The 26,052-nt window shown below is 37.5% G+C and overlaps 1 protein-coding gene across 1 annotated transcript in view; it reads right to left on the bottom strand.

Moving 5' to 3' along the window:
• Positions 1–26,052, bottom strand: part of Tinag (tubulointerstitial nephritis antigen) — an 85,985-nt gene that overhangs the window by 4,692 nt on the left and 55,241 nt on the right. Inside the window, exon 10 of the mRNA XM_075967744.1 lies at positions 6,647–6,692. Coding sequence (XP_075823859.1) covers positions 6,647–6,692 — 46 coding nt within the window. The remainder of the gene's footprint in view (positions 1–6,646; positions 6,693–26,052) is intronic.

Raw genomic sequence — 26,052 nt, 5'->3', positions numbered from 1 at the left:
CAGAAGGGGATAGGATGGTCAGTTGGGGAAGGGATGTTTCTAGCCAGCTTTTCTTAACGTAAATTATTCTCATATGCCTTTTGACTCTGAGCTTTCGTGTTTCCTTACTTCTATGTATCTTTCTTCACTCTTACTCCATGACTGCTGTGAAGCTGGTGGCTGGCCTGGGTTTCCTCCTTTCATCTTTCTCGCATCCCTTCTTCTGCTCTGCTCCCATTTAAGAATCCTTCCAACACATGGTTCCTCCCTACTACTTTCTGTCAGCTACTTGCTGACTCAGCCTCCTGACCGCAGGTTAATTTTATTTAATCAAACAAATGTAACACGACTTTGCATCATTAAGCAAATATTTCACAGTATAAACAAATGTAACACATCTTAAATTAATATTCACAACGAACACTAGAAAGTGGGAAGACTTCTTATGCATTAGTAGAATTAATATTATGAAAATAACCATTCTGTCAAAAGCTATTTCCAGATTCAGTACAATTACACTCTCAGCCCTCATTTCATTCTTCACAAGAATAAAAAAAAAACGTCCTAAAATTTCTATGGAGTCTTAGAAGACTCCAGATATCTGATATGATCCTAGCAAAATACTCAATGTTGGTAGAATTAGCATTCCAGATTTCAAGACATACTACAAAGTGATAGTAATAAAAACAGTCTGGTATTGACTCATAAAACAGACATGTAGAGCAATGGAACAAAATAAGAAATCTAAACATTGCTACACATAACTACAACCACCTGATAGTTGACAAAGATGCCAAAAACATACACTGGAGAGAAGAGCATCTTCAATAAATGGTGTTATGAAAGGTCAGTGTCTACATGGAGAAGCATTGGAGTAGACCTGGACCAATCAATCTGCATACAAGTTAACCCCAGAGGATCAAAGAGTTCAGTATGAAACCTGAAATCACTAGAAGAAAATATAAGCAGTATCTCACAACACATAGATGTAAGAAAGGTTTTTCTGAGTAAGATTTCATTTGTTCGGGAATTAAAAAAAGAAACCCCATTTGTTAAGAAACTAAGAAACTCAGAACTAAAAATCTTCTGTATGAATAAAAAATTTCAAATTTCTTGCGGATTAATTCATTAATACTTTATTAAGTGTTTTATAGTGACTATTTTAAGACCTACGTACTAGGTATCATTTGTTAATTATATTGAAATCTTTCTACTATTGAATATTGGTTGTAATTGCCCTTATTCATGTAAATTTTTAGTATGCGCTACATTATGCCAATTGGAAGCACTGGTGTTGTGTTTAATTTCCACAAGGCATCCCCTTTCCGTACGTAGGAGAATATGCTAAGGGACTGATCAGCTCAGCATTGTAAAGCTTAAGTTGCTCAAAGATGAGAGTTTTATTAAACTCAATTCATATGTGGTTTCAAGTATTCCAAGATGATCAGCTCGCAAAGGATCCTGAAACACTGAAGAATTTGTCCAGATTTTCCACCCGCTTTCTTGATGTACAACTTTGTTCTAGTGCTCAGTAATTATTTCATTGGGGGGTGGTGCAGATGCCAGCTTTTGATCCCTTTAGACTTCAGTCTAGATTGATTCTCATTCTCAATAATGCTTTTTCTACCCTTGCAAAAACGGTTCTCAGCCTGAGCCTAGACTTACTAAATAATCCCAGATCACAGGAAAAGGTTAGAAATTCATTCAACTCTCATTTTAAAAATAAAATATGTTTAAAATTTGTAGTAGGTCCTCTACGTATATGTTACGACTGTTTGCTTGGTATTTTGTGGAACTCCTAACAGTGGGACTCGGTGTGTCTCTACTCTTCTGCCTGCTCCTGAGATTATTTTCCTCCTTTCGAGTTGTCCTTTCCAGCCTCAATATGAAAACTTTTGCCTTGTTTTATTGTATCCTGCTTGACTATTTCTTGGAAGTCTGATCTTTTTGAAGAGGAAACAGAGGAAGAATGGATCTGGGGAAGAGGGGAGGGGATTTAGTTGTAGGGGAGGGAAGGGAAACTGTGGTTGTGGTGTATTGTATAGGAAAAGGATTTATTTTAAATAAAAATGGAAAAATAAAAGAATTGTATTGTTGCTTTTATTTAGCTTTGTTTCTGACTTTTGATATCTACTACATTTTACCCAACAATGAAAAACACTCAACAACTGCTGTTAGAAGAAAGGACTACAATGTTAATATTTTTAAACTACATCACATAAACCTTTAGAAGGTTTTGTATTTCAGGGTATGCTGCAAAGTCAAATAAAAATAAATAAATATCCAAGAACCTTGATAAACCAAAAGTGGGTATAATAAAATGAAAAGGAATGGTTGCCTTTACTTTTAGAAACACTTACTTTTCACATACCACGGGGATTAAATCTGTAGTCATCTGCCTAGTTAACTGATTCAGTGCACATGGGCAATACAGCTTCTCTTATTCCTCCTGAGTCAGAGTGATTGCTCAGACAAGGTCGTGAATTAGTCTCCAAGGACATAACATTATCTTCCCCAGTATTTACATGCCAGAAGATACAAAGCCCAGTATTAGAGGACATTATCTGGTGTTTGTCCAGGCCTTGAAAAGATGTATTCATATTGTCAAAGACCAGGGAGATGTAATAAATGATGTTTTATTTTCCCTTATTCTTCAGGAAAGAATAAAACTGCTTTTCTCCTGAAAGTAACTGCAGAAATTCTCTGCTCTCTGTCACTTCAATCCTCAGAACCCGTATTATAAAAGCCTGATGTAGTAGTGCACACATGCAATCCCAGTGTTAGCAGAGTGAACATAAGTGGATCCCTGGAGCCTATTGCCTATTGGCACATTCCAGTCCAGTGAGTGATATTGACCCCTCCAAAGAGTAGCAACAAAAGGACAACACTTTTGTTTTCCTTAGACCTCTGCACCTTCACATGAGCACACACACACACACACACACACAAACACACAAATACACACACAGAATGCATGTAGTAAAAATCTGAGAGTATATATGTGTGCACATATATATGCATGTTGACATATGTTTCTGTGCATGCATCCATATGCATGCCACTTATAGATTCTCAGTTGGAAAAGATTAAAAAGAAAATGAGAAGATTTCATATTTTTTCCAGTGTATATTTCTTCATAACCATTCAGCAAATACTATCCAATGTTATATGTTAATAATTGTTATGAATTAACTACATTAAAACACGGCTTTATCTAAATATTATATTATTATGAAATATTATATATTATGAAATAAATTCATTCAATAAGAATCTCAACATAGGAGATTAACTGATAATATTAAAATAACATTTTCCTTCACAGTATTTTAAACTATAATACAATGTCATTTTAGAAGAAGTTTATAAAAAATTCTTCCAGTGAGTGCAAATCCCAACAATGACTTATATGTTATATTCATTCTGCTCTGCCCATTTAGATTGAGATTCTGAGGTATAGATTTTTTTATTTCTAGAACTGTCTTTGGGCTAGAGGTTTATATGAGATTGGCACCCATAGGCTCATTTATTTGAATACTCAGTTGTTGGAATAATTCGGGATGAGTTAGGCGGTGTGGCCTTGTTGGAGGAGGTGAAATGCTGTGGTTGGGTTTTTGCTACTAAAGCATTGTTCCATTTTAAGTCTAGAGCTCTCTCTCTCTCTCTCTCGCTCCACCTACAACTTGGACTTGTGGATCAAGATGTAAATTGTCAGGCTTTCTTGCTGCATACCTTTGTCCTGCCATCATGGACTCTAACCTATTGAAACTGTAAGCCCCTAAACTAAATATTTTCTTTTATAAGTTGTTTTGGCCATGGATTTTTTTCACAGCAATAGAAAAGTAAATGAGATACAAGTTGCTATCAGGGACTGCAATGTAGACTATGGAATTTCAGTTAAAAGGTTTCAGCAGGGAAGCAACTGGGCTAGAGACCAATCTTGTAATATTTTGACCAAAAATATAGATGTCCTTTGCCTTTGTTTTAAGAATCTTCCTGCCGGGCGGTGGTGGCACACGCCTTTAATCCCAGCACTCGGGAGGCAAAGGCAGGCGGATCTCTGTGAGTTCGAGGCCAGCCTGATCTAGAAGAGCTAGTTCCAGGACAGGAACCAAAAGCTACGGAGAAACCCTGTCTCGAAAAATATACAAAAAAAAAAAAAAAAAAAAGAATCTTCCTGAGGCTAAATTGAAATGTGGATCTAATTTCCTTGGTGGAGGATATCTCAAGAGAGCCTAATATTAACTGTTGCATGGTTATTAGTAATTACCCTTATACAAGTCTACAATGAAAAAGACAAATCATGCCTATACATATATATGTATGAGAGAGAGAGAGAGAGAGAGAGAGAGAGAGAGAGAGAGAGAGAGAGAGAGAGAGAGAGAGAGATATTAAAGTAAAGAAAGAAAAGAGCACCAGCACCAGGAAATTTATGCTGGAGTCAAGGCAGGTGCTGAAAGAGATGAGAAAATTAAAGAATGGCCTGTTTTAGAGTGGAGTGAAGGGAGGGGTGCCCTCAAGGCAATCAACCATCCAGCTAAGCTTTCAAGTTGTACAAAGGAAAGATCTGAAAATTTTTCTGTACCTAATAAACAACAACAGAGGGAAGCATATTCAAGTGTGATTCAAGAGATCCAAGCTCCCTTCCAAGAATCCAGTCAAATTTGGCTTTGTTGTCAACATGTTCTGGTGTAAGCATCGTGAAAGACACATGGGTAAAGGGTTGTGGAATCTTCCTTAATGTTAAGGAGAACTTCTGAGGTCAGGTTCATGGCAGGGGACTCTTTCCATGGAGGCTCTAAGTGGTACTGAAAGTAGAAACTAGATTGATCGGAGAATCCAATATGTTGTAGATGCCAGGTCCTTGAGACATCTGCCAAGGAGAGTTTCAGACAAGGAGTGGAATCAGTCCAGTAAAACTGCAAGGGTAGAAATATCTAAGTCCTTTGATATGACATGGAGCTACAGAATTTGGTATTTTCTCTGTTGGGTTTAGTCTTGTTTTGACCCAATATTTCTTTACTATGTCTTCCACTTTAGAATGGCATATTCTCTGTCATTATATGTTAGAAGGATATAATTTGCTTTTTTGATTTTATAGAGTTACACTTAAGAGAGTTCTTTGAGTCTCAGAAGAGACTTTGAACTTATACTGTGTTGAGACTCTGAAAGACAATGAAGAATATTGAATTTGGACTAAATGCATTATATAAATGTGTGTGTGTGTGGTGTGTGTGTTTGTGTGTGTTATAATTTGTCTATAAACTATGTGAACCAAAGGGTGGTGGTTTAAATAAAAATGGCCCCATATGCTCATATGTTGTTAGAACTGTTTGAGAAGGATTAGTAAGTATGGCCATATTTAATGAGGTGTGTCCTCAGGAATGGGCTTTGAGGTTTCAAATGACTTGAACTATTCCCAGTCCCTCTCCCTGCTTTGTAGTTGTGTCTCAAGATGTGACCTCTCAGCCACTATTTCAACTTGACACCTGCTACCATGCTCAACACCATGAAAGTTATGGACTCTAATATTGAGACCATAATTAAATGTTTTATATATATATGTATATATATATTGCTTTGGATGTAGTGATTTATCACAAAAACAGAAAAGTGACTAAAACTCTCTCTCTCTCTCTCTCTCTCTCTCTCTCTCTCTCTCGCTCGCTCGCTCGTGTGTGTGTGTGTGTGTGTGTGTGTGCTGCTTCTGTAGGTAAAGCCATTTGCTGATAAGCCTGATATTCTGAGTGAGTTTGGCCTCTGCAGCCAACATAGTTGAATGAGAAATTTTACTTCTGCAAATTATCCTCCGATAGACATTTGCTTGATTCTTGCCCATATATATAAACACACACTCACAAAATAAATAAATAAATAACAATGGAATTTTTAAAACTTAAAAATAAGCTCAGGATAATTAGCTGCATTTTTATAAAACTGACTATTTTCATCAATATGTTCCAACCTTACCTGTATCTTATTAGGGTATGTTATTTTGGAAGTAGTTTTCTTTTAGATGGGGTCTCTTGTAAACTGAGCTGGATTTTTAATTCACTCTGTATCCAAGGATACCATGAACTTTTGATACTCCTATCCTAGCTAAGTGCTGAGATAATAGGCATTCACCAGCATACCTGGTAAAGGTCCATGTTACTTTTGAGACTAGATGTTAACACCTTCCCAGTGAAGACAGATGTGTGTGTTATAATTGGAAAAAGAACAAAACAAAAAGACAAAAAACACTTTTAACTTCTATAAGATATGTATATGTATATGTATATATATATATACACACACACATATATACGTTATACAACATAGTAGTTAGGAATGATATTAATGTAGGAAAAGCCTCAAGTTTGTTGATATGCATACAAAAATGAATGAAGTACAAGCATTAATTCCATCTAGATGATAACAGAACAAATAGTTGTCCTGTTGATTCTCAATTTGAAAGAAATAAAATCAAATTCTTCTTTTACAACTTGAAAGCACTGGACTTGAAGAAAACAATTATTATAGTACAAACTGTTATAATTAGTTTTGTGCTGAAGAAAAGTCCAATGTGTGGAAAACATTGTAGGCTGTGATTACATAATATGAACCTGGGAAAAGAGGGACTGGTTTTCACTTCACAGTCAGAATTCTACTGGAAGGCCTTACATACCCAATATTTTTCTTTCTTCCCTTGTGCTCCTCTCAGTGTGCCCCATCTACAAATAATAACAATGATTAATTAGTTAGCTCATTTGGTTTGTTCCTTCAGAACAATGATTTTGCTGATATTCTTTTGTATTTTCCATGTTTATGTGTTTTACAACAAAAAATGTCATCATTGACTTCCAAAAATTTAGTACTATAGCTTTACTCTTCACTATGACATTATTTAGGTGAACAGTATAGAGTGATCTTTATCCAAATGACATAAAATGAAACTTATCTTCAAAAAGAGAAAGACCCTGTCATAAATGATGACCTCGGAGACAAGTAATATCCAGCTTGAGACAGTCAACTGAGGCCCCTTGAAAAAGTTGATCCCATTTTCATGTGGACTAAAGCACAAACACAGGGGTTCCATCAATGTTGAACAGACACCCTCTTTCCTGCTGCATAAGTCTTATACAGGTACAGGGGTTGGGGGTTGAGTGCCGATTTTCTTCTAAGTAAGCCCTCACCTATGCTCTGTAGGGAAGCCCAATGAATTCATCAGTTCCCCAGAATGAACTTTTATGAAATGGTGTCTCAGTTTGTCATTGAAACATTGGGAGAGAGGATAGACAATGCTTACATATCACCCTCAGACGGAATTTTAGAAACAGGTCCTAGGTCAATTGGGTCCAGATATTTCCCATGTTTTCATATAGTTCACTGAATCTCTATCATAAATGAAACAATCTAAATGATCTCTAAGACTATTGAAGTATAAAGTATAGTGAAAATGTGAATAATTATTATAGGTGGAGATGTTACATAAGATATTCATACATACATACTGCCTAGTGAAGTATTAAGATTTCTAATTTCTGTATATATGTGCACATGTGGTAACTGAATCCTAGATTCCCAGTAGCATGTAACTATTGTAGCAGAATTATTTGCACCGCCACCCTGTTGTGCCAGTAAAACTACAGGGATTGACTGACTGGGATTAGTCATAGAGTTGTTGGAAGACTGTGGAAGACAAATAGAGAGGGACAGGGAGAGAGAAAGAGGAGCTGAGGGAGACTTCTTGGGCTTTAGATGGGTAAACTGTGGAGAGCATAGTCAGTTGATTGCCCCTCTGCCATTCATTAGATTTCTCAGGATTTTATCTCAATTTCTGACTCGTGAATTTTTATTAATATAAGAACAATTTGGGTAAATACTAGACCTGGTGCCCACATTGAGCACCAATGAATAAATGGGACCTCCTAAAACTGAGAAGCAAGCAAAGGACATGGTCATTAAGACAAAATGGCATTCTACTGAATGGGAGAAGATCTTCACCAACCCTGCATCAGACAAAGGCCTGATATCCAAAATATATAAAGAACTCAAGGAACTGGACATGAAAATTCTAATTAACCCAATTAAAAAATGGGGTACTGAACTGAAAAGAGAATTCTCATCAGATGAAGTTCAAATAGTCAAAAGACACTTAAGCTCATGTTCAACCTCCTTAGCAATCAGGGAAGTGCAAATCAAAACAACTTTGAGATACCATCTTACACCTGTCAGAATGGCTAAAATCAAAAACACCCATGATAGCCCATGCTGGAGAGGATGATCCACTGCTGGTGGGAATGCAAACTTGTGCAACCACTTTGGAAATCAGTGTGGTGGTTTCTCAGGAAATTGGGAATCAATCTACCTCAGGATCCAGCAATACCACTCTTGGGAATATACCCAAGAGATGCCCAATCATACTACAAAAGCATTTGTTCCACTATGTTCATTTGTATTTGTACATGGAAACAACCTAGATGCCCCTCAGTGGAAGAATATAAAGAAAGTGTGGAATATATACACATTAGAGTACTACTCAGCGGTAAAAATAATGACATTTTGAATTTTGCAGGCAAATGGATAGAAATAGAAAACACTATCCTGAGTGAGATAACCCAGACCCAAAATGATGAATATGGTATGTACTCACTCAGTAGTGGATTCTAGCCATAAACAAAGGACATTAAGCCCGTAGTTCGCAAGCCTAGAGAAGCCAAATAACAAGGTGAATCCAAAGAAAAACATGTATATTTCCTCCTGGAATTTGGAAGCAAACAAGATTGCCAGGCAAAAGTGGGGAGCATGGGGGTGGGGGTAAGAGTGGGTTTGGAGTTAGGGGAATGGGAGAGGGGGAGAGAGAAGGGATAAAGGAAAGAGTGGAGAGAGGTTGGGGGAGTGGGAGGGTAGAGATGGAGGAAGGGCGGATAGAGGAGCAGGGAAGAAGATATCTATATTAAGGGAGCCATTTTAGGGTTGGCAAGAGACTAGGCTCTAGAGGGGATCCCAGGTGTCCGTGGGGATGTTCCCAGCTAGGTCTTTGGGCAGCAGAGTAGAGGGTGCCTCAACTGGCCTTGCCCCACTATCACGCTGATGATTATCTCGAATATCACCATAGAATCTTCTTCTGGTGACGGATGGAGATAGAGACAGATACCCTCATCAGAGCAACGGACTGAACTCCAAAGGTCCAGTTGAAGAGCAGAAGGAGGGAGAGAATATGAGCAAGGAATTCTGGACTGCGAGGGGTTGGTCCACCCACTGAGACAATGTGCCTGTTCTAATGGGAGCTCATCAAATCCAGCAGAACAGGAACTGAATGAGCATACAATCAAACTGGACTCTCTGAATGTGGCTGACAATGGGGGCTGACTGAGAAGCCACTGATAAAGGCACTGGGACTTGTTTCTACTGCACATACTGGCTTTTTGGGGCCCTAGTCTATTTGGATACAAATCTTCCTAGTCCTGGATATAGGGAGATGGCCTTGGACTTCCCACAGGGCAGGGTTCCCTGTCCTCTCTTAAGGAGGGAGGGGGAGGAAGGAGGGTGGGGTGGGGAAGCAGTTGGGGAATGGAAGTAGAGGAGGAAATGTAAATTTTTGAATGGAAAAAAATTAAAAATTAAAAAGAAAGATTTATTCTTTTTTTTTTAAAAAAAAAGGGACCAGACACCAATCAAAACAGGTAGCCCAGGTGATCCAGCCTCTCAGAATGCCTCAAACTCTACATCTAGAGCAACGTCAAAGCTTCTAGCTGAGATGGTCTAGCCTCAGAGACTATCTAAGCAAAACACCAGTTAAGTTCTACATTTTTTCATAACACAAAGACCAAACAAAAATAATATATCCAGATCTACCAGGACTGACCATTATCTCAATTTTCTCAGAGTCCCCTAAAGATGCTATCAACCCCAGACAACAGGAAGCAGTCTAGAGAAAGTGACAACCACACTTCAAAAAGGTTGGGTGGGTGATTTTTGGTCATATGGTTAGTTATAGATATAACTTGGTTACAAGCTATTACTGATCATGCTCAAGAAAGAAAAATGAACAATGGAGATTATATTCAGGGATCTCTTTCTGAAGGGAAAAGAGGGGGATCCAGCATAGAAATGATGGGATAGAAGAGTGGGTTGTTGTGTTTACATTTGCATGACCTGTAGTCTCTAATATGTTACACTGTTATGAATCTTTGTAGATTAATGCAAATTTAAGGTTATTTTTGTTATATAGTATTATATGCTTCTATTTCTTGTTTAAGGTATATTACCTATGCAGCTCATTTAAAAATGTGTAGTTTTAATCCTTGAAAATTATTTAGGATAATAAAGAAAGATAGGTTAATAGCTAGTCATCTATAATAATCAAATTTAGGTTAGGTATTTGTTCGAGGTCAAACAGAGATATATTTTAAATAGATAGATTGGCTTCAAACATTTCAAAAACATACAGAATTTGGCATTTAAAATATTTTAATAGCATAAGGCTTTTCAAGATAGTGAGACACATCTGTTCTAGCAGCACAAACTTACCTCAAAAAGGGTGCTGGACATTGAAAAGCCTCCTAATAGAATTTGATTTCAATGAGGCAAAGCTAGCCATTTGGGCAAATAACTGAACTTGCCTCTACTGCTAATGGTATGCTCTCCAAATTGTACAAATAGAAATTTTGTTGAATTGCCAAGACAAGGTAGGACAACTCTTCAAAATTCCTGCTTCACAGAAAAGTCTGTCAAGAGTTGTAGACTTGTAGGATGAAAATGGATGCACCAATTTTGCAGATGAAACTTGGGTGACTGCCCGAGAAAGTCATATGTCTCTGTCATTTTTTAGGTTTGGAAGTTGTTTACTCTGTACTTCCTTTTTAATCCCTTTAAATTATATCGCTCTTGGGTCTTCGATAAGATTTAATACTAGATATTTATAGTTACAGTTTACCTTGCTACAAAATTCAGAAAAAAATTTACAAAAGAATAAATTATGTAAAGTTGAGAAACATAAAAGCTTAAGTTGATTATTTAAGATAATATTTTAAGGTCTAAAAAGATACTTCAGAGTTGGTAATATATGGTAGGATAGAAGGTAAACTAGGTACAAAACTTTTGACTCACCAAGACAGAATAGATAATGGAATGTTTTCTCTGTACTTGCCAAAAGCAAATAGACTGAATATTATGAATGTAATTCTCATCTGATAATTGTCCTTATTGTATATAGTTTTACTATTTAGAATTAAACTTTTCTTTTTGATTTATACAAAAGGGGGAATGTTGTGTGATATTTGTGTACTGTATGAAAATATATTGCTGTGATTGGCTTAATTGGTTTAATAAAAGGATGAATGGCCAATCGCTAAGCAGGACGTATATGTGCGACTGTTGGGGGAGGCTTCTGTGCCGCCCAGTCCTGCAATAAACACACAGAAACTATATTATTTGCAGTACTATTTGGCCAATAGCTTAAGTATTTCTGGATAGCTCTTATATCCTAAACTAACCCATTTCCACTAATCTATGCATCACCGTGAGGTCGTGGCCTATGAACAAAGTTTCAGCGATCTCCTGTGAAGGCGGCCGTCTCCCACGGGTGGTTACAAGGCTTCTCTCTGACTCTGCCTACTCTTTCTATATATCTCTTTCAGCCTGGGTTACTCTGTTAAGCCACTCGCTGAAAGCAGCTTCTTTATTAACCAATGGCAATAACATATTCACAGCATACATCACCTCCCACATTATAGGACTTCCAGGAATAGAGAAAGAGTGAAAATAGGAGGAGAAATCTAGGTACAAGAAGGAGTTCCCAGCCAATGTGGAGGAAGCATCGAGAGATGTCAGTATGGAGAGATGAGGTACTGGGTCATGCAAAGCAATGTGAATTAAAACTATGGGTTAATTTAAGTTGTAGGAACTAGTTAGGAACAAACCTAAGGTAAGGCCATGCTTTCATAATGAATAATAAGTCCTCATGTCATTATTTGTAAGCTAGTAGCCCCAAGGAGAATTCATATACTTGTAACAGTTTTTAAAGAAACTGAACCTCAAATATATTATATTTTTTTCTTCTTAACTAAGTCCCTAAGGTGAATATTATTCACATCTTCCTGTAGGGATATTTCATTTGTATTTTAATAAATAAAGTTTGCCTGAAGATCTGAGCGGAAAACAGTCCCTCTGGTCAGCCTTACAAACAATGCAGTTGTGACACACACTTTTAATACCAGGAGCCACAGTGGTTTACCATATAAACCAGGCAGTGCACACCTTTAAACCCATCCCTAGGAGAAAGTTCTCAGACATAGCCTCATTCTGAGATTACTGGAGGCAGGATCTCCATTTCAGACTGAGGTAGAGGTAAGAGCCAGTGACTCCCTATTTTGCCTTTCTGACCTTTAGGCTGAATCCCAACATCTGTCTCTGGGTTTTTATTAATTGTGCTACATCATCTACTTAATGGCATAATGACTGGCTGAATAGAATTCTAAGTAGAAAAGTTGAATCGGGAAACCATATCTCATATTCTTTAACATATTATATTTCCCCTTTCTTTTTTTCTCTCTCTCTTTCTTTCTTTTTGTTTTAGAAAATGTTTTACTATGTTACTTGGGTCAGAAATTCATTATGCAAAGCAAGTTCCATGGGAGAAATCGTGCCTCTGCTTCCTGAGCTTTGGAATTATAGCCATACACCACCACAGTCATCTTATGTTGCTTTTTTTATTATGAACACCTAACATCTCAATTGTGGAGTATCCTATATAACACTGGATTGTATGGGATAAAGCACATTGACTTCCTTTTTCATATAATGTGATAGGCTGTGAGAATAAAATTTTATTTTTCTCTGACATTGCACTAACATTTCCTTAATGTGTACAATCTCATCCTCAGAGTTCCAAATTTTATAGGACAAAATTTTATAGGACAAGCTTTCCCAGAAAACACATAACTTAAATTACACAAATATTTTATAATCTGTCCATTTGTATAAATGGTATTTAATGGTTAAAAGAACAATTATAACATAGTGCAAAGCTTTTGTCCAAAAATGACAGGCCTTTGTTTTAGAGAAATTTTCTCTCAATTGAAACATTTTTCCAGGATGGTGGGAGAACACTTGTAAGACTCAGGAAGTAAACAACTCAGAAGTCTCAGGAGGTTCCTGAAACTACCAAGGTTAACAAGGTCTCTCCCCAAAATACGGAAGCAGTAAAAATGTATTGGAGGAGGAAAGAATGACTATCTGAACTGCCTAAAAGAGGCTCTAAGACCTACAAAGTTGCCTGCAGGACACACAGTGAGCTCCAGGGATGCAGTTTCCATAATTGTCAGTCAGGTTGAGGTGGACTTCAGTGATGTAGCTGCCTCTGAGCTGTCCTTGCTTCTGTAATGAACCTCTCACTCATGCCCCTGTAAGCAACCCCTATAAACTCATTGGTTAATAAATTTGGTTTTTAGTAGACTCATTATTTTGTTCTGTAGTTGATTGTCTATCTCAAGTAAATGGGTCATTGTTTTGATCTCCCCTGGAGATGCTTCACACAACAGCTTCTGGTAGGGTTCTTGGAATATTCCTTTGCTTCTGTATTCTTTGTCATAAGCACATGAAACAAGTCTGTGATAAGAAAGTTTAAGAAAAATCTGAGGAACAACTTTCTTTCAATCTTGTCTGAGGCTGGGTGGTAATTGCACTAATGATCTCCCTTTTTCTCTGCTATTCAAAAGAATATGTATTCTTGTTCCAAATCAGGGCAGCTTACTGAATAGTTAACAAGAGGAAAGAGTTCAATTTCCAAAGCCATTATATAGTTTTATAGTTACTTTTACATATTTGTAACTTTTCTTTCAAAAGCCATTGATTGTCAACCATACATGTGTCAAAAGATTAGAAGACTGTTATTTCAAGTACTAGATCACATCAGAAGTCTATGTATCCATGTGTGTTTGAATGTATCTTTGTGTGTACCACATCAGTGTATCAAAGTCAGAACACACTTTCAAATGCTGGTACTCTTCTACTTGTTCCTCCTGCTATTGACTACAGGATAATTGCCTGTGGGCATCCAGGGAATCTTTCTCTATGTCTCATATTCACTTATGAAAGATGGGATTATAGACTCTACTTCTAAGAGGTCTGATATTTTTGTGGGTTTGGGAGATTTAAACTTGGTCTTTATATTTGTGTGGTGGCAAGCGTTATACTTACTAAACAATCTTCCCAAACATATATATGAAAACATCTTATCACTCATTTTCTGTTCATTGACCATAGCAATGCTAACAATTTCAGAATGCCTTCAGTATGCTAGAAAAGTACCTTCCATGTGGTCTGCCGGACACATTAGCTGTTTACTTAAAGTAGAAAATATAAGATTAAGTCAAAAGAACCACTCATCTCTGAGATTATATAAGCATAACATAGTTCTTCTGTCCAAGATCCTAACAAATACTGTGAGAAATTGATTTGGAAAGGTGTGTGACAAACTTGTTATTAAAATAGTTCTGAAGGAGTTATTTCCCTGATATTACGCATATCATATAGAAAAATTTTGCAATATTCAAACAATTTACAAACTCAAAGTGACCACTATTACTCTGTCACTTGGTAAGGTTTTTTGAATTCCTTGTGCTCTGGTGAATTTAGGAATGAAGCATAGAAGGACAAAGAAATTAATCGAGAAAACAGATGAAACTTACAGCAAAAATATACCATGAAATGGACACTGTATTTTCATAAGCCTACTTAGCATACCCCTCAGTACTCTCAAATATGTCATGATATGTTTAGAGAAAATGAAAATCATGCTGACAAATGGAATTAAAACTCAACAATGTGACATTCACTTACACAAAACATTTTCCTACAAAATATTAAGAGCTACTTAATCACTTCAAATTCTTCATTATTCATAGCGATTCTAAGTAAAAGTAAAAGAAATTGCCTAAGTTTGCTGACTTTTAAGAAACATTTTTGTCTTTATAGCTGTTCACTTGTCAACATCCTGCACTGTGCTTCCGTTCTCTGTTGTAATGATTAAAAGGATATTTTTAGGAAATAGGATAGGAAAGACAGCAACAATTTTAAAAACTTGGGAATTACCCTAAATATCTTCTCAAAAAGAATTTAATTATAGCTTTAATATACTTTTTAAAAATAATAGTCATAGCTAGGCCTTAAACACCTGGAATCACAGCTATTCTGGAGGGAAACACGATGAAGGAGCAACTGTAAAATTGGAAAGTAAGACAAGGTCCGGGGATGTGGCTCAGCAGTATTGATCTAGTATATCTGAGGCTTATTTCTGTTAACTCTAAATAATGAATAAATAAATAATAAAGAAACTAATAAATCATCATCATTTCAAACCCAGGGAAGATGTTGACATTGAGATCATAATAAACATTCATGACCTCGACAGCGAAACAGATGAATCATAACCGTCTAGATGCAAGAGGAGAAAACACAAAGGATGGCAGCTGGGTTGGATATTTCTAGGGAGGTGGAGTCTTGTGGAAGAATATTTTAAGAGACTCTCCACCACTGTGTGCACTTCAAATGGAAATAAAACAGCACAGAGAGAAAAGTTACCACTATAGAAACCACTTAGTTAACCTAGTCTCTGGGGCAAACAACAAGCAAGGCCAACTCAAATTCAGCACTTACATAGTGATCTTCAAATGTCCTTTCACTTTCTGATCTTCTCTAGAAGGCATCTAAGCTGGTCATCAGATATGGTGTAGGATTGTTGTGGAGTATTGTAACAAAACCAGACTTGAGGGCTATTTCCCAAATATCCCCATACCCTAGAGACTAAATGATGATAAGAATATTGTTGATTCTTTTAACAGCTGTATCAGTACCACTGAAAAGTGACTCTCAAATTGGAGAGTTTGGTGCTTGCTTTGTTTGTGAGGTGTACAGGCAATGGGAATAAGAGGAACACAGATGAGGTAAAGGACAGGATTTGTTGATTCATTTCCATGAGCTGAAAAGGAATAGAAGTCAAGATCCACTCTGGAATTTCAAGGCTAAATCGATAGTTATGTACTATATATGTTACCTGTGAAGCACCTTGTATTACACAGCTATGTTTCCTGGTGATAGGATATTTTACCACTGTCTAATACCACAATTACAGAAATAAGACATCTTCTGTTGAAATCTCAGTATTGGTGGTTGATGGTGGCTGTCCATATTAATCTTTAACACATGACAATTCACGATTATAGATGGCAAATAGACTTAACAATTCTGGAAAGTTGATTAAACATACTTAACAAACCTGAAAAGGGAAATTCTGAAAAAGCAACTCTACACAGTGAGAAATTTTGCTATAGTGATCATATTTCTAATTCACACATCAAAACCAAATTTGTCTAGAAATCCAATTTCTATAAATATCTGGAGTAAAAAGTAAGGAGTTATATTATTCTTTTAAAAATTATTATTTATTTTTTCCCCTCCCTGTGTGTGTATGTGTATGTGTGTGTGTGTGTGTGTGTGTGTGTGTGTGTGTGTACGTGTGCACATGCATCTGAGTGCCCTTACATGCATGCGGAGGTCAGAGGCAACCTGAAACTGTTGGTTCCCTTTCCACCATGTGAGTTGTAGAGACTGAATTCAGGTCATTAGACTTGGCAGAATGTACCTTAACCTGCTGACCCCCGTCTTCAGACCTAACACTTGTTTTTATTCATGTGTTGCAGGGAGGGGGTTAGAGGAGTTGTGGGTATGGTGTTGAAGATCAAAAGAGGATACTGAAGCACCTGGAGCTGGAGTTACATGTCATGCCGTGTGTGTGCTCACATCTCCCTCCACCCCCCCCCTCTCTCTCTCTCTCTGTGTGTGTGTGTGTGTGTGTGTGTGTGTGTGTGTGTGTGTGTAGGCTAACCCAATGGCTCTGAGTCAGTTTATACTTTTTTGTTTCAACTTGGCTGACTACTTTTAGCATTTATTTCACTTTCTTTTTTTCTTTTTCTTTTCTTTTCTTTCCTTTTCTTCTGTCTGTCTTTTTATTCCCCCCCCCCCACTTTTTAGAACTGGGTGCTAAACTCAGGGCCTTGTACTTGATAGGCAAGTGCTCTGCCACTGAGCTAAATCATCACCTCCCCTATTAATCTTTTATATTGAATCCCAACCTATAACTCAGACTTTCCTGAAACTCACTATGTAACCTAGGCTAAAGTTAGACACCTGGCACACTCCCTGCCTCAGCCTTCCTGTGCTGGGATTGCCTGAGTCCCCCACTCCAGCTTATTCTAACTAGTAGTAGATTCTGGTTTATAACAGAATCATCAGACAAAAGTGCCAGAACACTTCTCAAGATTTGCTACTTCTGGGACCCTGGCATGTCCCCAAGTGGCTGACAATGAGAACTCAAATTTATGTTTTCCAAGCAGATCATTCTGTACTTGTGAATACAGATCCAGACAGATGGAGACAAAGTTCACAAATGGAGGACACATAAAAGATTTTCCATGCAGAACAGCCCATTTCAGCAAGAAATACTGGTATTAGTGTGAAACCTCAATCATTCGTGTTAGAAAATGAAAGCTAGAATCCAAGTATGAAGAAACCATCAGATGGACTTTTAGTAGATAACAATGACTTGATTATTCGTGCTATGGGATTTTGCTTTTAGAGTTGAGACAACAGTTAGAAACTCTGTTCCTTTGATACAAAGATTTGAAAGCTAACCACAGTGAGAATGAGGCAAAATCATGCAGGCTTTTGTTTCCTCGTGAATATTCTACAAGAGATGCTTCAGAGGCTCACTTCTCAAAGTGTACACACCTACCAAGTGAGGCTGTGTGGAGTGTGTCAGGAGCTCCAGAAAAATTCTGTTCAACACTGCATCAAACATGAGCAACAATGGGATGTGGAAGAGAAGGGTGGAATGAAGCTACCCTGTTTCATTTGCCACTTCAGGAAAAACAGAAATCAGGCTGGCATTCACTAAATCTCGCATCAGTACTTTCATTGATATATCCAGCCAAGTGGCTCCAATTTTTATTGTGGATTTTAGAAACAGTTGGAGATTTTTGAAAATTAATGTTTTTTTAATAAACTACTGCATATATATTTCTTATCCTACTGTATCAAGAAGGAAAGGGCATGCAAGTGTACTACCAAATGCAAACTGGCCCGCAATAATAAACATAGGGTAATGGGCAGAATGTTACACCCAATTAACAAGTGTTATATGTCTGAGAAAGCTACCTGTCTACAATCTGACATATGGAAAGACTATATGTTAAATGCAACATAATCATGAGAAATATATTGAGAAGTAGAAGCAAAGTCCAAAGTCATCCATCACTACTGATGACAACTAACTAATGTAATGTGCTACTACAAGATAGTTTAAGAAGAGCATTAGTCCTTTAATACTAAGAATAGAAATTATTCTTTACATTTTCTTGGAATAAAAAACACTAGAAAACTTTGAGACTATCGTGCACAAAAAGGGTTGGTCAGCTATGATTGAAAAGCTCAAGCTGACTGGATGTTTTATGAATATAATTTAATAGCAAATCTACCTCCATTTGCTTAGATGTTATCCATATTTGCTAATGGCAGAGTTGAACGTTCAAGAGCAAAAGCCCATAAAATGTATCTGATTCTAACCTAATATCTTTATGTGCTGGCTAGTTTTATGTCAGCTTGACAGAAGATATAGTCACTAGGAAGGAGGGAAATTCAAATGGGAAAATGCCTTGGGACCTTCTCCATTCTCTCTGTTCCTCCAGACCCAACTCCTCCATCTCCTCCTTAGAGCCGCAACAGATCACCAGATGTGGCCTCCCTACCACCTGCCCACATATTCTGTAGATCCTATAGACCATCTCTTCCTGACATCCCTCCTCCTACATCACTGCATCCCAGTCTTCAACACCAATAGGCATTCTCTGTGAGGATAGAAGACAAGCAGGCCAGTAAAACAGGCAACACATGGCCAGCACATTCTCTGTAAATCCAGAAAGGAAACCGAAACCAAGGACCAAAATAACCACCCAACAACGACAAACCGAGAAATCAGCATCTAGAATTATTATCAACCCAAACCTAGATGCTGAGACACCAGTGTAAAAACAATCAATAACAGGCAATATGTATCAAGTAGAGCCCAGCTATCCTACCACAGCAGGCCCTGAATATATTCTAACATAGCTAAATCACAAGAAATACACCTTTAAACCAACTGTATGAAGATGATAGAGGCCCTTCAAAAGTGGAAATGGAAAACTCCCTAAAACAAATACTGGAAAACACAAACAAACAATGAGTAAACAAATGAATACATTCCTTAAAGAAAGCCAGGAAACCACAAAAAATCAATTGGAGGAAATGAATAAATCCCTTAAAGAAATCCAAGAAAAACCAACAAACAGCTGAAGAAAACAAAATTGATAAAGAACTGAAAATAGAAATAGAAGCAATAAGGGAAACACAAACTGAGGGAATTCTGAAAGTAAAAAAAATTAGGAATTTCACCAGAAACTACAGAGACAAGCTTCACCAACACAAAATAAGATATGGAAGATAGAAACTCAATTGAAGATATTATCAAAGAAATGGATGCATCATTCAAAGAAAATATTAAATCTAAATAATTACTGACACAAATCATCTAGGAAATCTGGGACACTATGATAATACCAAAACCTAAGAAAACAGAAACAAAGGAAAAATAATTCCATCTCAAAGGCCCATAAAATGTTTTGAAGAAAATTTCCTAATCTAAAGAAAGACATGCCTATAAAGAAACAAGAATATAAAACACTAAATAGATTAGACCATAAGAACCCCTTGCCAGATATTAATAACAAATTAAAACACAGAACAAATAAAGAAAATTTAAAGCTTCAAGGAAAAAGACCAAGTGACATATAAAGACAAACCTATTAGAACTATGCCTGACTTCTCAGTGCAGACTCTAAAAGACCACAGATGCCAGACCAGACTACTATACTCAGGAAAAGTTTCAATCACTATCGATGGAAAAATAAGATATTTGATGATAAAGTCAAATTTAAACAATATCTATTTGCAAATCCAACTCTACAGAAAGGTCTAGAAGGAAAACTCCAACCCAAGAAGGTTAAGGAAACCTATGTAAACACAGGAAATAAATAATCTCATACCAGTAACACTAAAAGAAGGAAAGCACATAACACACTCCAACAACACTGACAACAACAAAATAACCAGGAATCAACAACATTGGCCATTGATATCTCTCAATATTGATGGTGTCACCTCCTTAATAAAAAGACAAAGACTAACATAACTAAATCAAAAACAGGATCCATCTTTTGGCTGAATCCAAGAAACACACCTCAGCAATGGACATAGACCTTAAATAGGCAAAAGGTTGGAAAAAGATATTCCAAGCAAAAGGACATAAGAAGCAAGTGTGTATAGCCACTTTAATACCTAACAAAATAGACTGCAAACAAAACTCATCAAAAGAAATGGGGAATGACACTACATGCTCATCAAAGGAAAAGTCTGGAAGAGGGGCCAGAAAGATTGCAGGAATCAGAGGGGATGGAGGACACAAGGAGAACATGCCCACTTAGTCAACCATGGCGGCACCTATGAGCTCACAGAGACTGGAGCAGCAAGTGAGGAACTGCATGGATCTGCACCAGGTCCTCTGCAGACAGTCTGATGCTGTGACTGTAGCTTGGTGTTTTTGTGGAACTCCTAACTGTGGGAGTGGGTGTGTCTCTGACTTGTTTGCCTGCTCATGGGACTTTTACTTTGTTTTGGGTTGTCTTGTCCACTTAACTGTGAGGACTTTGTCTTGTATTTTGTTTTGTCATGTTTGGTTGTTGTCTCTTGGAGTCCTGCTCTTTCTGATGAGAGGAGGGGGAGTAGATCCTGGGGAGAAGGGAGGCTGGGGGGGGGAAGGGAAGCTGGGGGGGGAGAAGAGAGGCAGTGTTGGGGGAGAAGGGAGGCTGTGTGTGTGGAAGCCGGGAGGAGTGTAGTAAAGGGAAACTGTGGTAGGAATATATTGTGTGACAGATGAATGAGAAGAATCTATCTATGTGTGTGTGTATGTGTGTGTGTGTGTGTGTGTGTGTGTGTGTGTGTGTGTATGTGAGAGAGAGAGAGAGAGAGAGGGAGGGAGGGAGGGAGGGAGGGAGGGAGGGAGGGAGGGAGGGAGGGAGAGGGAGGGAGGGAGGGAGGGAGGGAGGGAGAGAGAGAGAGAGAGAGAGAGAGAGAGAGAGAGAGAGAGAGAGAGAGAGAGAGAGAGAGAGAGAGATTTGGGAGTAGAAGGAGCTGTCTGTTTGTCCTGGCTACCCAGAACCAAAATAATTAAATCACTGCTTGGCCCATTATCTCTAGCTTCTTATTGGCTACCTCTTACATATTAATACATTTCTATTAATTGGTGTATTGCCATGTGACAGTGGCTTACCGGCAAAGTTTCTGCATGTCTGACTCTGGCAGCAGCTCCATATCATCTCTCTGACTCCACCCTCCTTTCTCCCAGCATACAGCCTAGCTTTCCCTGCCTAGTTCTGTTCTTCACTGACATAGGCTCATAGCAGTTCTTTATTCATTAACCAATAAAAGCAACACAGAGACAGATGACCTCCCACCCCATTTGGGCCGAGGGAGCCTGTGGTGTATTTTATTGATTGACAATCAAATGATGTGCATTAACCTATCCACAGGGAATAGTGCCAACCTTGGGCTGGTGGTTCTAGTTGTTCTAAGAAAGCAAGCTGAGCAAGTCATAAAAGACAAGCCAATAAGCAGCACTTCTCTGTTGCCTCTTCATCAGTTCCTGTCTTCAAGTCCTTGCCTTGGATTACTGTCCTGACTTTCCTGATAATGGACTACAAACTGTAAGATCAAATAAACTCTTTCCTTCCCAAGCTGATTTTGGTCACGGTGTTTTATCACAGCAACGGTTATCCATAAAAAATATTTTATTTCACAGATAATAAAAATGAGGCCTAAAGAAATAAACTAGCATTTCAAAATACACACTTAAGAGCACAAGTTGCTACTAATATCTGAGAGGAAATTAATAACATGGGCAATAAAACGAGGACCTGAAGCAAGAGAGAACAGAGCCACTACTTTGCTGTGCTGAGCTATGAAAGCATATCAAGTTGTGAATAATTTATAGAAGATCTTAAGGAGAAATGAGGGTGTAAATCAGAGAAAAACATGAGATAATGTAAAGAGCTGCCCTTAATACATTCCCACAAAATTATAAAAATTTGGGAAAAGACGGTTGTAGACCAACATAGGATTAGAAAGTTAGTTAGTGAAGGTGAATATATGAATTAATAACAGGACTTTCAGGGCGGAGAAAAACATGTGGGTTTTTATAAAAAAAATGTTCTAATAAAAGTTGAACTAGTCACATCCTACAGGCCTGTTTCTCACATCCTGAAATGTAATGATATAATAATAACAAAGAAGGAGCTGGATAAGAGTAATGTTTAATGTGTCTATTTCACAGATCAGAATAAATCAAAGCTGTCACACTGTCACAAGTAGTATTTACTTATTATATACAAACTGTGGTGTTTTGTCCAATCTTTTCCTTTTTATTACAGTACGGATTTGAGCAGAGCTTCTCCTTGTTCTTATTGAGGCAGTCAGTAATAAAATAAAATCTGTGCAGAGAACAAATTGCAAGTTGCCATAGCAATGCTTCCCTTAACAAAAACTCCTGGTTCATTCATTCATACTCACACACATGCCCATAAAGTTGCACACATCTCTATCTATACACTTGCACACATGTGCACATCCATATTCATACACTTATACACAAACATACATACCTGCACTTATATGTGTGCAAACACATTTAACAAATCACATGTTATGAACACCAATATGGCTTTCTCATAATTTTTTCATAATACCATTCCTATTATGTATTTGTCCAAGTAAAATAAAGCTCTATTTCCTTGATGCTGTTGCTTTATGTACTGTTTGAAAAATCCAGGTTACACAGCAGTTATAGCAGGGGACAGACCTGATCAGCCACAGAGATGACAAATCAGAGAGAGACAGTGTCAGACAAGAGAAGAAGCGGAGCGTGGACTTGTTAGTTTGATTCAGTACTGACAAAGGAGACAACAGGAGTCTATCAGCCTGAAAACTGAAGCGAAGAAAATCCATTTATCAGTTTCACTGCCTCGCGGATCTTTCCCATGTACTCTAAGTCCAACACACAGGATGCCAGCATCACTAGGGTTCCAAGAATGACTAATCTACTGCAAATCAGTGAGACCATTAACTTCATTTCATTTTTTTGAGGTAATGCATTTATTCATCTCAGTATGCCTTGTACCTAACCGGGGGCTTTTAAAACATTTGTTGCTCAATAAATTTTATTGAAAGTTGAGAAAAGAGGAGTAGACTCTTCCAGAACTAAATAACATTTTTCCACTTTTGAGCAAGGGTCAAATATTTTGGAAAGCCATTAACTTTACCTTCATATTTTTATAAATTGTGTATGTGGGGTGTGTGTGTGTGTGTGTGTGTGTGTGTGTGAGACTATGTGGGTGGGTACATCCAAGTGCTGGTTCCCTCAGAGGCCAGAGGCCTCAGGTCTCCTGAACCTGGAGTAACGTATAATTGATATAGGTGATGGAACCTGAACTTGGGTCCTCTGGAAGAGCAGCAAAAGTTCTTAATCACAAAACCATCTTTCCATCCTGGTCATTATTTTTAATTAAGTGCATGTTTATTAGGTACTCACAAGTGCCAGAATAGGGTATCAGATCCCCTGGAGCTGTGGTTACATGAGGTTATAAGCCACCCAGCATTGAGTGCCTGGAACAGAGCTACAGTCCACTGCAAGAACGGCATACAAGTAGTCTTAATCACTGAGATGGTGTGTGACAATGGCCTGTATTCTGTCAATTATATTTTAAATAAATGCTGATTGTCTAGTAGCCAGGCAGGAAGTATAGGTAAGGCAACCAGGCAGGAAGCAGAGGTGGGCCAATGAGAACAGGAGAATTCTGGGAAGAAGGAAGTCCTAGTCTGTAGTACTCACCCAGCCATAGAAGAAGCAAGACATGACCGCCTCATTGAATGAGGTACTGAGCCACATAACTAACATAGACAAGAATAATGGGCTAATATAAGTTATAAGAGTTAATAAGGAGCCTAAGCTAATGGGCCAATCAGTTTATAACTAATGTAGACCTCTGTGTAATTTCTTTGGGACTTAACGATTGCAGGTACCGGGCAGGAAAGAAACCCCAACAACATTGAGGCATCTTCCCACACTTATCTTCATAGAATCTTAAATATCCCACTTTCATCACAACACACATACAATAGAAATAGATGAGTGTCAATAAAATTAACATGGAATAAGTCAAATTAGAACTTAAAATGCATATAAAATAATCTTCACAACAGTTATACACAAACAAACAAAAAAATCTGGAGATTGATATTTTTTAAATTTCTTTTGCTGAGGCTTAGATCTCCAATAACAACATACAATTTTCCAGTACCTGTTTCATTCAGTTTCTAAGCAGAATTCCATACTATGAGGCATTTTATATTCCTTAAAGTATTCTTGCTCTAAGATCTATTTGTCTTGTAGTCCTTAGCGTCCTTCTTTTTATTAGGCTATTTCTCTACCTAACCGAAAGACAGAGTCTCTTCAGGACAGGCTCTGAGCTCTCCTGTTCTATGCTCCTGTTCTGAGGGAAGCCCTCTCTCTATTCCAGGTCCTTGGCTATAATGGAAATGTCAGCAGTACTTTTTAAATTAGACCAATCAGTGCCAGTCTCTTAATTGTAAAATCAATTTAATTTTCTTCATGCTCATATAATTGATTGTTTTTTCTTTAAAAATCTTTTAAATTTTTTGAGATTACAATATAATTATAATATACTTATATTTTTAAGATATTTTATAACTAAATATTGTAACTTTGAGATTATTATATAATTAAATTTGCCATTTCCTTTTTTTTTTACATTGCCTGATGGAGGTGGGTGTTGTATCTTATCTGTTGTTTTCATTGGATAAGTAATAAAGAAAACTGCTTGGCCCTCTGATAGGGTAGAATTTAGATAGGCGGAGTAAACAGAACAGAATGATAGGAGAAAGAAGCTGAGTCAGAGAGTTACCATGATTCTCCCACCCAACACAGACGCAGATTAAGATCTTCCCTGGTAAGCCACCTAGTGGGCTACAAGGATTATTAGAAATGGGCTAAATTAATACATGAGAATTAGCCTAGAAGAGGCTAGATATAATGGGCCTGGCAGTGTTTAAAATAATACAGTTTGTGTGTTGTTATTTTGGGGCATAAGTTAGCAGCCAGGAGCCAGGCGTCAGGAACGCAGTCCACAGCTCCTTTAACAATTGCCTTCCCCCAATTTCTCACATATATCCATCTTTGAAATGTCAATAATTATTAATGTTTCTGCTTTAGAGTTTTAAAAATCTAGGTTTAAATTGCTAAAATATATATAAATGCTTGCTTTATATTTTAAATTAGATATCTCCAGAAATACCCAATTCAGTACACTAAAAGTGAACTTGCCATTCTCTTTGTATATCCATCTGTTGCCTTTCCATAACTCCTTAATATAGTTAATAGTACATTTTTGTAATTTGGAAGATACTTGAGGGTCAAAGTGTACACATTTCTCTCCATCACCAACACATCCAACAAACTACTGTGAACTGTCAGTTCTGCCAACAATACACCTCATAGTCTTCTATTCATATTAATGTCTAGCAATGCTCCTATTACTTCTTTTTAGGTTTATGTTTTATTTATGTGTATATATGTGTGTGCATACATACATACATGAGACTATGGATGCCTGTTGAAGACAGAAGAGGACATCTCACATCCTGAAACTAGAGTTAGAGGTGGTTTTGAGCACCTACCCAAAGATGGATGCTAGGAACTAAATTTTGGTCTTCTGCACCTACTATTAAATCTTTCATGTTATAGCTTTTTCAGTCCATGGTGTGCCTGTTGTCACATATGTATATAAAACCAAACAAAGCCTAGTAGCACCAGCCGGTAGTCACAGACACCCTGAAGAGGAGGCAGGAAAGTTGCACGTTTAAAAA

This window comes from Microtus pennsylvanicus, chromosome 3, assembly GCF_037038515.1.
Source record: "Microtus pennsylvanicus isolate mMicPen1 chromosome 3, mMicPen1.hap1, whole genome shotgun sequence".
Lineage (NCBI taxonomy): Eukaryota > Metazoa > Chordata > Mammalia > Rodentia > Cricetidae > Microtus > Microtus pennsylvanicus.
Note: the sequence above shows the minus strand (reverse complement) of the source record. Positions and strands in the feature narration are given on the sequence as shown.